The sequence below is a fragment of the Tachyglossus aculeatus genome, chromosome 10 (assembly GCF_015852505.1).
Source record: "Tachyglossus aculeatus isolate mTacAcu1 chromosome 10, mTacAcu1.pri, whole genome shotgun sequence".
Lineage (NCBI taxonomy): Eukaryota > Metazoa > Chordata > Mammalia > Monotremata > Tachyglossidae > Tachyglossus > Tachyglossus aculeatus.
This window is the reverse complement of record NC_052075.1, coordinates 52,212,826-52,230,570: the sequence shown is the minus strand read 5'-3', so window position 1 is coordinate 52,230,570 and position 17,745 is coordinate 52,212,826. Positions and strand designations below refer to the sequence as shown.

Genomic DNA, 17,745 nt, shown 5'->3' with positions numbered 1-17,745 from the left:
TGGGCAAGTCACTTAACTTCTCTGTGCCTCAGTGACCTCATCTGTAAAATGGGGATTAAAACTGTGAGCCCCCCATGGGACAACCTGATCACCTTGTAACTTCCCCAGCGCTTAGAACAGTGCTTTGCACATAGCACTTAACAAATACCATTATTATTATTATTATTCCCTATTGTTGAAGAAAGACCAGTGGGGCTGTTCCTCTAGACGGTAAGCTTGTTGTGGGCAGGTAGTGTGTCTGTTATATTTTTTTATATGCACTCTTCCAAGCACTTAGTACAGTGCTCTGCACACAGTAAGCACTCAATAAATAGAATTGATTGACTGGCTAAGGCACGCTAGAGTAGGGAAGAAATGGCCCTGATAGTAAAGATTGTGAAACAAAGAGGCAAAGGTGAAAACAACCCGGATAACCGCAGCGAAAAACACAGGCGATAGCACAAGGGTCGGCCTTCGTGTTTGCACAAACGTGGCAGGGACTGTGAGTTCCACAATGGCCTTTCCAGTCACGCTTGAAACCATAGTCAATTGTATTTACTGAGCATTTACTTGGTGCAGGACGCTGTACTAAGTGCTTGGGAGATACAACAGAACAATAAACAAACACATTCCCTGTTCACAACGAGCTTACAGTCTAGAGAGAATTTCACCATCGGTGGCTGCTTCTTCGAGTGTGAGGGGGAATCATACACACTCACACATAGTGGCACCTCATGATTCAATGGTGTTATATTTCTTTCTCTTTTTTATAGAATTTGTTAATCCCTTATTATGAGCCAGGCACTGAACTAGGTGGCACCTCATGATTCAATGGTGTTATATTTCTTTCTCTTTTTTATAGAATTTGTTAATCCCTTATTATGAGCCAGGCACTGAACTAAGTGGCACCTCATGATTCAGTGGTGTTATATTTCTTTCTCTTTTTTATAGAATTTGTTAATCACTTATTATGTGCCAGGCACTGAACTAAGCGCTGGGGTAGATACAAAATAATCAGGTCCATGTCCCACTTGGGGCTCACAGTCTTAATCCCCATTTTCCAGATGTGGTAATTGAGGCCCAGAGAAGTGAAGTGACTTGCCCAAAGTCACACAGCAGACAAGTGGCAGAGCCGGCATTAGAATCTAGATTTTTCTGACACCAAGGTCCGTGCTCTAGCCTCTAGGCTGTGTTGTTTTTCATATTCTTAAACATGTGACTGTATCAGGAATGTCTGTATTATGGGATACATTTTCTGCTTCAAAACCTCTGGAAAAATAACATGAAAGTCCTCTATGTGCTATATACATTTAAGGTAATAATAACGATGATTGCGGTATTAAGCTGTTACAGCGTGGCAAGCTCTGTACTAAGTGCTGGGATAGCTACAAGATAATCAGTTCAGACACTGTCTCTGTCCTATAAGGGGCTCACAGTCAATCAATCAATCAATCAATCAATCAATAGCATTTATTGAGGGCTTACTATAGGCCACATACTGTTCTAAGCATTTGGGAGAATATAGTACAGCAGGGTTGACTCTTTCCCTGCCCACAACGAGCTTACGGCATAGATGGGGAGAAAGACACTTATATAAATGAATCATTTATTATATATAATTTAAAGGTATGTCTAAGAGGGAGTAGGAGTTAATCCCCATTTTACAGATGAAGCAACTGAGGCACAGAGAAGTAAGGTGACTTGCCCAAGGTCACACAGAAGGCAAATGGCAGATCTGGGATTAGAAACCAGGTCCTTTGACTCGCAGGCCCGTGCTTTTTCCACTACGCCACCCTGTTTTTCTTCTTTAACCTCGCTATCACTTTTCTTCAACCTTTGAACGTCAAACCATTAACTAGATGAAAAATCGCAGTATGATTATGAGTCCTTCTAGGAGGCTGCAGAAACAGAAGCTTGTTTGGTTGACTGCCGGGGTGGTTTTGCAGCTTTGGCTAAGGAATCGTTCCCCTTAATTTGAACTGTAGCAGAAGCTTGTTTGGTTGATGGCTGGGGTGGTTTTGCAGCTTTAGCTAAGGAATCGTTCCCCTTAATTTGAACTGTTGTCTTCTTCTTGCGGCTGATGAACTCCTTCGGAACCCCTCTGCACAAGTCTGAGCTCTTCCTTTGTCTCTTGAAGACCCTTCCGAGGTCGGGAGTTGATGATTCTGAGTCTCTGGAGGGGCCGGTATTAATCTGTGGGAGATGGGACAGTCAGGAGATGTCCTTTAGACTGTAAGCTCACTGTGGGAATGTCTGTTATACTCTATTGTACTCTCCCAAGTGCTTAGTACGGCGCTCTGCACCGAGTAAGCGCTCAATAAATATGATTGACTCACTGACTGACTGCTGTTGGGGCATACGGGGACCATTGTCTGTCTCCAACCCCAGGCTCTGGGGTTAGAGATGTCTCTGTCCGTCCCATGATCCACTGAAGAGGAAATTCTTCATCCGTCCTCCCCATCCCTCAAGAGAGGCAACTCAACCAACCCACTGCCACCTCAAGAAGGGGTGAATAGGCCCCATCCCCAAACCTCTCCAGAGTTTTCTCTCTATCAGGACCCCCTCCCGGGCCCTGGGAGCTGTTTATTCCTTTAAGAGTCAAACGAGCTCGCGGCTCTTATCAACGGGTTCCACCTTTGGACTTTGCTTCTTGAGGCTCTGACCAAGGGTGCGTTGAGTTGTACGCTAAGCACAACAGGACAGCACCGGGGAAGAGAGGCTGGGCCTGTGTCTCTGAGAGAGGGGCATTTCCGTCTCTGCCCCCCACAGAGAGGGGCAAGGAATCCCCCCCACCCACCGAAACAGGAGAGTTTCCATCTCCTGTTCCAACCTCCTCAACTGTGCCCTTCTTCCTCTTCCATTCCACTTTCCTCTTCATCGCCCTGCCTCGGGCCTAAGCCCTGTCTTTTCTCTGGGTGAACCCCCACAAGGTCTTTGGGGTGGAGTCATGGCCAAAACCCTCAGAGATTCCTTGCTCTTCTCCCTGGAGGGTCTCTTTTATGACGAGCTCAGGAGGTTCAAACTCCAGATACAGATCTCCGGCCAGGTTCAGGGTCATCCGTTCCTCCCTCCGGACAGACTGGAGGATGCCAACGGGAGAGAGCTGACCGAGCTGCTTATTGGCTGTTATGGGGAGGACACCGCCGCTAAAGTGACCGTGGAAGTGCTAAAGATTCTGGAACAGCATCCGCTGGCGGACCACCTCTGCCGGGCAATCGCAGCGGGTGAGTTGCGAATCCTTCTCCACCGGACCATTCGTTTTTCCCCCTGGATCCCGTCAGAGAGACTGGTCAGTAGAGTGGAAAGAGCCCAGTCCAGATGTGAGCCTCACTTTCCCCTCTGTAAGGTGTGGATAGTGAGCCCTGTCTCTCCACACCTCACGAGAAGCAGGGAGGGTGAAATGAGATAGGTGAAAGGACTTGGAGTTCTTTGAGGTGTTTTATCCCGTCTTGCATGAAAATTTAGAGATCGTTGGGACTGTAGAGGAGAAGACAGCCGGAGATCCAGAGGCCTCCTCGTTCCCTCCAGAGAATGGATTTCTGAGTTCAGCAGTTCTTGGTTTCCCTGAGGTGAAGGAACTCGGAAGTTTAGAAGCCACTCCCTCATTCATTCATTCATTCAATCATATTTATTGAGCGTTTACTGTGTGCAGAGCACTGTACTAAGCGCTTGGGAAGTACAAGTTGGCAACATATAGAGACGGTCCCCACCCAACAGCGGGCTCACAGTCTAGAAGCGGAAGAGCAGTCCAAGAATCCAGAAGTCCTCCTTCTTTCTGAGAAGGAGCCTATCTCTTCCTCTAAACCACATCTGAATGCTGCCCCATGTCAGAGTGGTATGTCCCTCTTAATGTCTTCCTGCCCCACGTCTGAGTGGTGCGTTCCCCTCAGGGCCCTCTTGCCCCATGTCCGAGTGCTATGTTTCTCTCAGTGCCCATGTTCCTCTCAAAGCCCTCTTGCCCCATGTCTGAGCGATATGTTCCTCTTAGGGCCATCCTGCCCCATGTATGTTCCTCTCAGGGCCCTTCTGCCCCATGTCTGCATGGAATATGTCTGCGTGCCCCATGACCAAGTGCTTTGTTTCTCTCAGGGCCCTCCTGCCTCATGTCTGAGTGATACGTTCCCCTCAGGGCCTTCCTGTGCCATGTCTGAGTGGTGTGTTCCCCTCAGGGCCCTCCTCCACCATGTCTGAGTGGTATTTTCCTCTCAGGGCCCTCCTGCCCTATGTCTGAGTGGTATATTACTCCAAGTACTCTCCTGCTCCATGTCTGACTAATATGTTCCTCTCAGGCCCTCCCACTCCATGTCTGAGTGACATGTTCCTCTCAGGGCCATACTGCCCCATGTATGTTCCCCTCAGAGCTCTCCTGCCCCATATCTGACTGTTACATTCCCCTCCGGGCCCTCCTGCCCCATGTCTGGTATGTTGCCAACTTGTAATAATAATAACAATAATGGCATTTATTAAGCGCTTACTATGTGCAAAGCACTGTTCTAAGCGCTGGGGAGGTTACAAGGTGATCAGGTTGTCCCACAGGGGCTCCCAGTCTTCATCCCCATTGGACAGATGAGGGAACTGAGGCTCAGAGAAGTGAAGTGACTTGCCCGAAGTCACACAGCTGATGAGTGGCGGAGCCGGGCTTTGAACCCATGACCTCTGACTCCAAAGCCCGGGCTCTTTCCACTGAGCCGTGCTGCTTCTCTATTATTATAATAATAATTATGGCATTTGTTAAGCGCTTATTGTGTGTCAGGCACTGTCCTAAGCACTGGGGTGGTTACCAATAAATCGGGTTGGTCACAGTCCCTTGTACTTCCCAAGCGCTCAGTACAGTGCTCTGCACACAGTAAGCGCTCAATAAATACAATTGATTGATTGATTGATTGATTCCTCTCAGGGCCATATTGCCCCATGTATGTTCCCCTCAGAGCTCTCCTGCCCCATGTCTGACTGTTACGTTCCCCTCCGAGCCCCCTGCCCCATGTCTAGTATGTTCCTCTCAGGGCCCTCCTACCTTTCTGCCATTGATTTCTTGGTTTGGGGTGGGGGAGGAATCAAGGAACCATCGGGTAAAATGTCAAGTTAGCCACCAAACTGGGTGTCTGTTGGAGTCTAGGCTCTCCACGGCGGACATCGAGTCAGAATCAGACTGTCCAGAATCAGGGAGAGGACCAGAATCTAGACTCGTGGGCAGGGAATGTGCCTACCGATTCTGTTATAGCGTCCTCTCACAAATGCTTAGTACAGTGCTCTGCACATAGTAAGTGTCTAATAAGTACAATTGATTGATTGAGGAGAAGAAGAAGGCAGAACCATGCAGGAATAATAATAATTATTATTATAATGGTATTTAAGAGCGTTCTAAGCGCTGGGGTAGATACAAGGTAATCAGGTTGTCCCACGTGGGGCTCACAGTCTCAATCCCCAATTTACAGATGATGTCACTGAGGCCCAGAGAAGTGAAGTGACTTGCCCAAAGTCACCCAGCTGACAACTGGCGGAGGAGGGATTAGAACCCATGACCTTTGACTCCCAATACAAGGTAATCAGGTTGTCCCACGTGGGGCTCACAGTCTCAATCCCCAATTTACAGATGATGTCACTGAGGCCCCGAGAAGTGAAGTGACTTGTCCAAAGTCACCCAGCTGACAACTGGCGGAGGCGGGATTAGAACCCATGACCTTTGACTCCCAAGGACAGGTTCTTTCCACCAAGCCACGCTGCTTCTCTAAGGAAGGCAGCAGAAGGCAATGGGATGCAAGGCTCAGTGGAAAGAGCACGGGCTTTGGAGCCAGAGGTCAGGGGTTCACATCCCGGCTCCGCCAATTGTCAGCTGTGTGACTTTGGGCAAGTCACTTAACTTCTCTGGGCCTCAGTTATCTCATCTGTAAAATGGGGATTAAGACTGAGCCCCACGTGGGACAACCGGATCACCTCGTATCTCCCCAGCGCTTAGAACAGTGCTTTGCACATGGTAAGCGCTTAACAAATACTATCATTATTATTATTATTATTATGCAGGAAATCTGACCTGCCACAGAAGGCAGTTTGACTCAACGAACTGTTTTTCTTTCAGATGATTTAGACCAAGGGAAGACTCCCGAGAAGCCAGGAAGGATTCCCTCTTCAGAGGAGAAGAGGCTCAACCACCCAGAGGCGTCTGAGTCTTCAGATGAAGAATTCCACGACTGCCAAGGTAACGACATCTTTGCTCCGGGCGGTCCCCAAATAGAAGAGCAGTGTGGCTCAGTGGCTAGAGCCCAGGCCTAGGAGCCAGGAGGTCATGGGTTCTAATCCCGGCTCCACCACTTCTCTGTTGCGTGACCTTGGACAAGTCACTTCACTACTCTGGGCCTTAGTTACCTCATCTGTAAAACAGGGATTGAGACCGAGAACCCCACATGGGACAGAAACTGTGCCCAAGCCAATTTGCTTGTTTCCACCCCAGCGCTTAGTACGGAGCCTGGCATGTAGTAAGCGCTTAACAAATGCTTAGAGAAGCAGCGTGGCTCAGTGGAAAGAGCCTGGGCTTTGGAGTCAGAGGTCACGGGTTCAAATCCCAGCTCCGCCACATGTCTGCTGTGTGACGTTGCGCAAGTCACTTAACTTCTCGGAGCCTCAGTCACCTCATCTGTAAAATGGGGAGGATGACTGTGAGCCCCACGTGGGACAACGTGATCAACTTGTATCCCCCCCAGCACTTAGAACAGTGCTTTGCACATAATAAGTGCTTAACAATTGCCATTATTATTATTATTATTATTAAATGCCACAATACTTATCATCTGAGAAGACTCTGGGGTTAGGGCCCGGGTCACCCCGATCTGTCTGTTTTCACTTCAGGTTTTGGCTCAAATTCTGATAGGGAGTTCAATCAATTGTATTTTTTTTAATTGAGCGCTTACTATGTGCAGAGTTGGGGGACGTTCATCTGATATCATGTCAGTTTGGCCACCGAGTGCCACGGCTTGGGGAGAAACTGCTGGGGTGCAGGTGTGTGGTTTTTCTTCAACAAATCCTGCCTCTTGGTGAAGGGGCTGTTGATGGAGGTTATGGACTGAGGGAGGGAAGTGGGAAGCTCATTGCGGGCAGGGAATATGTCTACTTATTGTTATATTGTACTCTCCCAAGCGCTTAGAATTCATTCAATCGTATTTATTGAGCGCTTACTGCGTGCAGAGCACTGTACTAAGTGCTTGGAAAGTACAGTAGAGAAATAGAGAAGCAGCGTGGCTCAGTGGAAAGAGCATGGGCTTTGGAGTCAGAGGTCACGGTTCAAAGCCCGGCTCCGCCAATTGTCAGCTGTGTGACTTTGGGCAAGTCACTTCACTTCTCTGGGCCTCAGTTACCTCATCTCTCAAACGGGGATGAAGACTGTGGCCCTGCCGTGGGACAACCTGATCACCTTGTAACCTCCCCAGCGCTTAGAACAGTGCTTTGCACATAGTAAGCGCTTAATAAATGCCATTATTAGTATTATTATTACAGTTCAGCAACAGAGACAATCTTGCCCACAACGGGCTCACAGTCTATAAGGGGGGAGACAGACATCAAGACAAGTAAACAGGCATCAGTAGCATCAAGATAAATAAATAGACACAAGTAAGCTCTCAATAAATACCATTGGTTGATTAAGAAATACCAACCTGATCACCTTGTAACCTCCCCAGCGCTTAGAACAGTGCTTTGCACATAGTAAGTGCTTAATAAATGCCATTATTATTATTATTATCATTACCATAATTATGAATAGACTTTACATTTCTAAAACAGACACACCTGGCCCCGTAAATCCACTCTCCCTAACTTTTCCATCCCAGTTGGTAACACCTCCACCATCCCTGCCTCGCAGGCTGCAAACCTCCGGGTCATCCTTTTTTTTTTTTTTTTAAATGGCATTTATTAAGCGCTTACTATGTGCAAAGCACTGTTCTAAGCACTGGGGAGGCGACAAGGTGATCAGGTTGTCCCACATGGGGCTCACAGTCTTAATCCCCATTTTACAGAGGAGGTAAACTGGGGCCCAGAGAAGTGAAGTGACTTGCCCAAAGTCACACAGCTGACAAGTAGCAGAGCCGGGATTTGAACCCATGACCTCTGACTCCAAAGCCCGGGCTCTTTCCACTGAGCCACGCTGCTTCTCCTTCATCCTTGGCTCCTCCCTGGGCTTCATCAGGTCGGACACAGTCCCCGTCCCCACATGGGGCTTACAGGCTAAGTAGGAGGGAGAACAGGCGTTGAATCCCCGTTTTGCAGGGGAGGAAACTGAGGCCCAGAGAAATTAAGTGACTAGTCCAAGGTTCATATAGCAGGCAACTGGCAGGCCAGGTCCTCTGACTCCCAAGCCTGTGCTCTTTCCACTAGCCCACTCTGCTTCTCACGGCCTACAATCTAGACTGTAAACTCGTTGTGGGCAGGTTAGAGGTCTACCAACTCCGTTGCGTTGTTGTCTCCCAAGCGCTCTGCACACAGTAAGTGCTCAATAAATAGCACTGATTGATTGATTGAAAGGCTCTTCGCCAATTCACTCCACCCTACACAACGGCTCTTTTCCACCCACCATTCCCCAATCTCGCTCTTCGTTCCTAACCATCCCTCGTTTTCGCCTCTCCTGGCTCTGTCCCCACGCTCCCGCTCTTCCTCCACTCTTCCCAAATCCAACAGACCACAGCCCTATTCCAAACCTTCCTGAAATCCCTCTACTTCTTGCTTCCCCAGAAAAACTTCCTTCAACCAGGAGAGGACAAGGTAACCCTGGGATTAACGGGGTAAGTGAGGCGTGTTTGGAAATATCATGTTTGCCTCTAGATTATCTGGAATGACCTAATGGCTAGAGCCCGGGCCTGGGAATCAGAAGGACCTGGGTTCTAATCCCTGCTCCGCCACTTGTCTGCTGTGTGAACTTGGGCGAGTCACTTAATTTCTCCGTGCCTCATCTGCAAAATGGGGATTAAGACTGTGAGCCCCATCTGGGACAAGGGACTGTGTCCACCCTGATTATTTTGTACCTACCCCAGAGCTTAGTAATAATAATAACAATAATGATGGTACTTGTTAAGCGCTTACTATGTGCGAAGCACTGTTCTAAGCGCTGGGGGGAGAGAAGGTGATCAGGTTGTCCAAGTACCTGGTACACAGTAAGCACTTAACAAATATCATAAAAAAGACAGAAGGCCCAGAAATAAAATAATGATGATAACAATAATCATAATAAGAGCATTTGTTAAACACTTATTATGTGTCAAGCACTGTTTAAAACTCTGGGGAATCAATCAATCAATCAATCGTATTTATTGAGAGCTTACTGTGTGCAGAGCACTGTACTAAGCGCTTGGGAAGTACAAATTGGCAACATATAGAGACAGTCTCTACCCAACAGCGGGCTCACAGTCTAAAAGGGGGAGACAGAGAACAAAACCAAACATACTAACAAAATAAAATAAATAGAATAGATATGTACAAGTAAAATAAATAAATAAATACATGCAAACATATATACAGGTGCATATGTGCGCACAGTAAGCACTCGATAAATATGATTAAATGAAGGAACAAACATTGGCAAAGTAAACACCTGTTTTATGGGGATAAATGACATAAAACAGATATCTAATCACCCCCGTCCTTGTTCTCTTTAAAGCAAGTAACAGATCTAATGGGGAATTTAGCAGCCATTAGAAGACCAAGGAGCTTTTAAAACAACCTTATGAAAAAAAATGAGGGCAGAGATAGTTCCTGTCCCACACTCAACTCACAGCACTTATGTACAGATCTATAAGTAGCATAAATTATTTATTTACATTAACGGCTGGCTGTCTCCCCCTCTAGCCTGAAAGCTCATTGTGGGCAGGGAATGTGTCTGTTTATTGTTATATTATCCTCTCCCAAGCACTTAGTACTGCGCTCTGCACACAGTAAGCGCTCAGTAAATATCATCAGTGATGATGATTATTTGGGAGTGAGTTCTCCTCCCTCTGTTTCAGATTCCAAGTGGACCCAGTTCAATTCCCAAGTAGGGATTCTTGTATCTGCATTCCCAGCCCATAATCCCACCTCAGCTCTCTGATTTTTTAGATGAATTTTCCAATGAAAGCTTCCGACTTTGACCCATATCTGCAAGGGACTAACGAAACTTTCAGCACTAACCTAATTTTAGTGGGAAGTGCTCCATATAAATGTGATTATTGGAAAGCACGGGCCTGGTGGAAAGAGCACGGGCCTGGGAATCAGAGGACTTGGGTTCTAATCCTGGCTTGGCCCCCTAACTGCGGTGTGACCTTGCGCGGGTTACTTCACTTCTCGGTGCCTCAGTTCCCTCATCTGTAAAATGGGGATTAAGGCTGTGAGCCCCATTTAGGATGTATCCAAACTGATTGCTCTGAATCTATCCCAGTGCTTAGTACAGTGTCCGGCACAAAGTAAGTGCTTAACAAGTACCATTAAAAAAAAATTTGCCTGCACAACATCAATCATTTTCAGTTTTCCTTTATGGAACTGGATCTATGTTTCTTATAATAATAATAATGGCATTTATTAAGCGCTTACTATGTGCAAAGCACTGTTCTAAGCGCTGGGGAGGTTACAAGGTGATCAAGTTGTCCCACGGGGGGCTCACAGTCTTCATCCCCATTTTCCAGATGAGGTAACTGAGGTCCAGAGAAGTTAAGTGACTTGCCCAAAATTACACAGCTGACAATTGGCGGAGCCAGGATTTGAACCCATGACCTCGGACTCCAAAGCCCGGGCTCTTTCCACTGGGCCACGCTGCTTCTCGCTTCTCGCTGCTTCTTATAAAGTAGGCCTTACGTTCTCACTCGGTCCTTCGTTTAAGAAAATGTATATGGCGGTCCTCATCCTCATCTCGACACCACGCTTAGCCAGGCGGGCCCGCTTTCTTGGAAGATTGTTCCCTAGTTTGGTCGTTGCATTATAGCCACGACCCTTAGTGAAAACACAACGGAAGGTAGTAGTTGCAAAGAAGCCGTGTGGCCCAGTGGATAGAGAGCACAAAGGACCTGGGTTCTAGTGTCAGCTCACCACTGTCTGCTGTGTGACCTAGGGAAAGGCACTTCACTTCTCTGTGCCTCAGTTACTTCATCTGGAAAATGGGGATTAGGACTGCGAGTCCCATGTGGAATACGGACTGTGTCCAAACAGATTCATTTGTATCTACCCCAGTGCTTAGCATATAGTAAGCGCTTAACAAGTTCCATAGTTATTATTATAGCGGGCCCTTAACAAATACTATTATTATTAGTGTTATTTTATTTTTTATCATCACCATCGTGATCGTCATTATTATTCTGTGTTAGCGGGATAAGGAGTTAGATTTTTGTCACTGCCATAAAGGGGAGGGTGGGTAATTGCAAATTGAAAATGGAGTTTGGCCCCATATGGACTTTGTGTTTGGTTTCAGGATGGAGGAACGCTCGCAAATGTGCAGGTAACCGGAGCGCGTGATGTCTCTTGAGGCCAGGGATGCCTTCCCCACTCCCATAGTCCCTTAATCTGTTTTTGGCAGTTCATTCCTTAGAGGAAAAACCGCAGGAGTGACGCCTGAGTTTTTTGTATAGCCCTTTTATTCCCGAGGCGTTCGGATTACTCGTCTCATTTCTGCCCTCGCAAAAACCCTGCGAAGGAGGTAGAGAGGTAGATACCGATTAGGTCGTGTCTACCCCAGCACCTAGAATGGTGCCTGGCACGGAGTAAGTGTTTAACAAATGCCGTTTTGATATTATTATTTTTCCAAATGGGATGGGGAGGACCTGAAAACGAATCCACGGCCTCGCTTCTTTAGTAGCAAGACCACTGACCCCCTCCCCACCCCTTACAGTGACTGTGACCGTGGATGCGGACACGCTTCTTTAGTAGCAAGACCACTGACCCCCTCCCCACCCCTTACAGTGACTGTGACCGTGGATGCGGACACGCTTCTTTAGTAGCAAGACCACTGACCCCCTCCCCACCCCTTACAGTGACCGTGACCGTGGATCCGGACACGGCTCACCCGGGCCTCGTTCTCTCCGGGGACCAGAGGAGCGTGAGGCTCAGAGACGCCTGGCAGGCCCAGCCCCGCAACCCCAAGAGATTTGACTACGTCGTCAGCGTCCTGGGCTCCCCGAGCTTCACGGCCGGGAGATGTTATTGGGAGGTGGAGGTCCAGGGGAAGACCAAGTGTGGACCCTGGGGGTTTGTAAGGAATCGGTGAGGAGGAAGGGGGGGATCACGGTAACCCCCGAGGAGGGGTTCTGGGTCCCGAGAAATACACATCCCGGCGGACGCCCCTCCCCGTGAGGATCCCCCCTCGCCGGGCGGGGATACTCCCGGACTACGAGGCGGGAGTCATCGCCTTCTACATCTTCACATCTTCACGTTCACCTCCTCTTTCGCCGGGCCTCTGCGGCCTTATTTTTGCCCCCGGGCTTCGGATGGCGGGGGGAGAAACCTGGCTCCTCCGACCATCTGCCCAATCGGTGGGAGGGACTGAGGGACCCCCGCTAATGGTCTGATCTCCTTGGACGCCCCCAAATTGCCGGTTGCTAGTAAAATCCTCGAAAAGAGTTTCCGGGGTCCTCCATTGTAGGCTCGGACTTGGAAAAAAGTTTCCAGGGTCCTCCATTGTAGGTTCGGACTTTGGACGTTGCCCGCGGCTTCTTTTGGCATAGAACGCCCCGTCGATCGATCGATCAATCGGTTGTACAATCAATCGATCGGTTGTATTTATTGAGCGTCTACTGTGTGCAGAGCACTGCTTGGGGGAGTACAAAACAGAGTCGGCAGACGCGTTCAAAGACGGTTAAAATGCTTGAGAGCACAGTAGAATTAGTAGACATGACTCCTGCTCTCAAGTAGCTTACAATCTACGGCATCCAGTATGAAGATAACATTTATTGACTGATGAAGTCACATGACTCCCCCAGAATGATGATGATGATGGTGTTTGTTAAGCGCTTACTATGTGCTAAGCGCTGGGGAGGTTACAAGGTGATCAGGTTGTCCCACGGCGGGCCCGCAGTTTTAATCCCCATTTTACAGACGAGGTAAGTGAGGCACAGAGAAGTGAAGTGGCTTGCCCAAAGTCACACAGCTGACAGTTGGCGGAGCCAGGATTTGAACCCATGCCCTCTGACTCCAAAGCCCGGGCTCTTTCCACTGAGCCACGCTGCTTCTCTTGAAGCATCACTTCATTGAAATGAAGAGTAGCAGCATGGCCCGGTGGCTACAGCACAGGCCTAGGAGTCACGAGGACCTGGGTTCTAATCCCCGCTCCACCGCTTGTCTGCTGTGTGACCTTGGTCAAGTCACTTCGCTTCTCTGGGTCACAGTGTTGTCCCACCTGTAAAACAGAGATTAATACCGTGAGCCCCATGTGGGACATGGACTGAGAAGCAGCGTGGCTCAGTGGAAAGAGCACGGGCTTTGGAGTCAGAGGTCATGGGTTCGAATCCCGCCTCTGCCACATGTCTGCTGGGTGACCTTGGGCAAGTCACTTAACTTCTCCGAGCCTCAGTTCCCTCATCTGTAAAATGGGGATTAAGACTGTGAGCCCCACGTGGGACAATTTGATCACCATGTATCCCCCCCAGCGCTTAGAACAGTTCTCTGCACATAGTAAGCGCTTAACAAACGCCATCAAAAAAACCGAACAAAACCTAATTATCTTGTATCCACCCCAGTGCTTAGTACAGTGTCTGGCATATAGTAAGCGTTTAACAGAGAAGCAGCGTGGCTCAGTGGAAAAGAGCCCGGGCTTTGGAGTCAGAGGTCATGGGTTCAAACCCCGGCTCCGCCAATTGTCAGCTGTGTGACTCTGGGCAAGTCACTTCACTTCTCTGGGCCTCGGTTACCTCATCTGTAAAATGGGGATTAAGACTAAGCGTTTAACAGACACCTAGACTGTGAGCTCACTGTTGGGTAGGGACCGTCTCTATATGTTGCCAACTTGTACTTCCCAAGCGCTTAGTACAGTGCTCTGCACCCAATAAGCGCTCAATAAATATGATTGAAGGAATGAATCAGTCAACTGGGTAGAGTGAGCTGGGCTGCACCGCAGAAGACCAAGGGAATTGAAACTTGGCCTCAGTTATCTCAGCTGTAAAATGGGGATGAAGACTGCGAGCCCCATGTGGGACAGGGATTGTCCGATATGATTTACTTGTATCCACCCCAGCGCTTAGCGCGGCGCCTGGCACATAGTAAGCACTTAACAAATACAACAATTATTATTCATATTATTAGAGAGGATAGGAGAAAGGTCTAAGAAAAATCTCTTTCCCTTCCCAGCCCAGGTTTTGTAGGCTCAAAAGGAAAAAGTAGTGGGGGCAGCAATAGCGTGCACTGAGCATCCACTTGGAGCAATGCACTGTGCTAAGCACTTGGGAAGTAAAAAAACAAGGAAGCGACATACTCCCTGCCTGCAAGGAGTTTTCCCCTCTTAATGGGGAAAGCAGATATGAAAATATTTGGTCATCAAAGTAATTGAAGGTACAAAATATACACAGGAAGCAGTGTGGCCCCACGGTAAGAACACAGGGCTGAGAGTCAGAGGACCTGGACTCCGGTTACAGCTCTGCCACTGGTCTGCTGGGTGACCTTAAGTCGCTTACTTAACTTCTCTGGGCCTCCGTTTCCTCACCTGTAAAGTGGGGATTCAGTACCTAATTCTTCCTTCCCCTTAGACTGTGATTCCCCTATGTGGGACAGGGACTACGTCCAGACTGATTATCCTGACTCTCTTCCAGCTCTCAGCGTAGTGCTTAGTCCATAGTAAGCGCTTAACAAATGTCGCAGTTATTATATCCAGGAGTGCTGAGGATGGGTTTAGCTATTTATTGTCTACCTCGCCGCCCACGTCCTGCCTCCGGCCCGGAATTCCCTCCCTCTTCACATCCAACAGACGCTGTCTCTTCCCCCCCTTTAAAGCTTTACTGAAGGTACATCTCCTCCAACAGGCCTTCCCTGATTGAAGGCCTCATTTCCTCATCCCCCTCTCCCATCTGCATCGCCCCTGCGCTTGGATTGACTCCCTTTTTCTATCCCTTCCCCAGCCCCTCAACACTTACGTCCACATCTGGAATTTACTTATTGCCATTAACATCTGTCTCCTCCTCTAGACGTGTAAGCTCGCTGTGGGCCGGGAGTGTGTCCACCAACTCTCGTAGTCTCCTAAGCACTCAGTGCAGTGCTCTGCACGCTGTAAGTGCTCACTAAATACGATTGATTGACTGATATGAGAGGTGAGTGATGGGTCCATTGAATAATAATAATAATGGCATTTGTTAAGCGCTTACTATGTGCAAAGCACTGTTCTATTTGAGAAGGGAGTTAATCGGGGAAGGTTTGAGGGAGGAAGTGGGGCTTTCCTGACAGCCCCACTCGTTCCGCAGGGACTCCAGGCAGTTTCGGATTCCTGCATTTTCAGTGTCTTATTGTTGATTTTCAAAATGACGACCTAGGCCCCAACCCTCAACACACCATCTTCCTTGAGTAGATCAATCAATCAATCAATCGTATTTAGATGAAGGTGAAGCTTTAGGGTTGGACGTTCTTTAAGCACAAGGGCCAGGCCTTCTGTTACCATCATCTACTACTGTCATTACTATTGATAATAGTTGCGGTATTTGTTAAGCGCTTACTCTGTGCCAAGCACTGCACTAAATGCTGGGGTAGACACAAGATTACCAGGTCCCACCCGGGGCTCACGGTCGAAGCAGGAGGGGGAGAACGGGGATTAAATCCCCACCTTACAGATGAGGGAACTGAGGCACAGGGCGATGAAGCCACTTGCCCAAGGTCCCACAGCAGGCAAGGGGCAGAGTCAGGATTAGAACCCGGGTCCTCATCTTTCCAGGTCCACGCTCTTTCCACTAGGCCACACTGCTGCTCTTTCCCTTGCCGTGCCCCCCGGGCCTTAGTAGAGCCTTCTGCTCACAGTTCGTTCAGATGGCCGACAGGCTGGGGATGAAGTACAAGGGGAAGAAGCCAGGTCACCCAACGGATGTTTATTCATCCGTTCTTCCGTTCATCCGTCCTTCGGCAGAGAAGGGTCACGTCCGTCCTCTTCCTCCCGGCCCCCGCAGAAACGGCTCGGCGGGGACTTCGGAAGTCAGTGGAGCCTCACGCTCGAGAAACATCCCTGTCCCAGTTTGGGTGAGCGGGAATCGGCGGAGCTCAGTCGGCGAGACAGGCTCTCGGGTCGCCGTTTTCCCTCCACCCGGTCCCCGGTCCCGAAGGAGTGAGGCGGATAAGTCAGGGCGAGGAAAGGTGGGACAGGCCGGGCGGGGGTCACAGGGGCCGGCCGCAGGACTTCTTCCCCGTGTGAATCCTCTGGAGCGAACTCTTAGTGAAGCCCTTCCCGCACGTGGGGCAGCGGTAGGGTTTCTCTCCCGAGTGGACCCGCTGGTGCCTGAAGAGATTGGCGCTGTCCCCGAAGCCCTTCCCGCAGCTCGGGCAGCGGTAGGGTTTCTCGCCCGTGTGGATTCTCTGGTGCCGGTCGAGGTTGGAGTTGCGGCTGAAGCTCTTCCCGCAGCTGGGGCACTCGTAAGGCTTCTCCCCGGTGTGTACGTGCTGGTGCCGCTGGAGGCTGGAGCAGCGGCTGAAGCCCCGGCCGCAGCTCGGGCACGTGAACGGCTTCTCGCCTGTGTGGGTGATCTGGTGGATGTACAGGTGGGAGCTCCAGCGGAAGCCCTTCCCGCAGCTGGGGCACACGTGGGGGGCGGCCCGCGCGGCTCTCTCGGGGAGGCGGACGGCGTGGCCGTCCTGCTCCGGGGGCTTCCCCTTCTTCCGCGGGGTCTCCGGGCGGCCGGCCGGGGGGCCCCTCTGGCTCCCGCTCCGCGGCGGGCCGCTCCCCCTCGCTCCCCGGGGAGGATTTTCCCGGCAGTCACCTGGCCTCCCGCCGGCGCTTCCCGGTTTGTCGCCTCTCCCGGAGGCTCCGCCCGGCTGGCGGGGTGGGGACGAGGTTTCTCGCTCCCGGGCCTCGGGTTCGTCCCCTGGACGGTTCTCTCCGCGGGACGCCCGCCCCGACCCTGCAAGGGAAAAGACGCTGCGGTGGGCGGGGAGGCCGGGGGAGCGGAGGCGGGAGATGGGGCCCAGAGCCTCCTCGCTTTCTCAAAGTGAAGAAAGAGTAACAACAATAATGACGATTTTTAGACTGGGAGCCCACTGTTGGGTAGGGACTGTCTCTATATGTTGCCAATTTGTACTTCCCAAGCGCTTAGTACAGTGTTCTGCACACAGTAAGCGCTCAATAAATACGATTGATGATGATGATGATGGCATTTATTAAGCGCTTACTATGTGCAGAGCACCGTCCTAAGCGCTGGGGAGGTTACAAGGTGATCAAGTTGTCCCACGGGGGGCTCACGGTCTTAATCCCCATTTTACAGGTGAGGGAACTGAGGCACCGAGAAGTGACTTGCCCGAAGTCACACAGCTGACAATCGGCGGAGCGGGGATTTGAACCCATGACCGTGCTCTTTCCGCTGAGCCATGGATCCTATTTCCATCGTTACTGCAAATCATTTATCTATTTTACTTGTACATATCTATTCTATTTATTTTATTTTGTTAGTATGTCTGGTTTTGTTCTCTGTCTCCCCCTTTTAGACTGTGAGCCCACTGTTGGGTAGGGACTGTCTCTATATGTTTCCAACTTGGACTTCCCAAGCGCTTAGTACAGTGCTCTGCACACAGTAAGCGCTCAATAAATACCATTGATTGATTGATTGACTTGCCCAAAGTCACACAGCTGACAATTGGCGGAGCGGG

The 17,745-nt window shown here is 49.7% G+C and overlaps 1 protein-coding gene and 1 pseudogene across 1 annotated transcript in view; one reads left to right on the top strand and one right to left on the bottom strand.

Moving 5' to 3' along the window:
- The first annotated feature begins 2,809 nt into the window (after positions 1-2,809).
- LOC119933318 lies at positions 2,810-12,527 on the top strand (annotated as a pseudogene).
- A 3,438-nt stretch (positions 12,528-15,965) lies between these two features.
- Positions 15,966-17,745, bottom strand: part of LOC119932902 — a 65,981-nt gene continuing 64,201 nt past the window's right edge. The window contains exon 19 of the mRNA XM_038752028.1: positions 15,966-17,003. Within this exon, the coding sequence (XP_038607956.1) occupies positions 16,264-17,003 (740 nt within the window). The 3' untranslated portion in view covers positions 15,966-16,263. The remainder of the gene's footprint in view (positions 17,004-17,745) is intronic.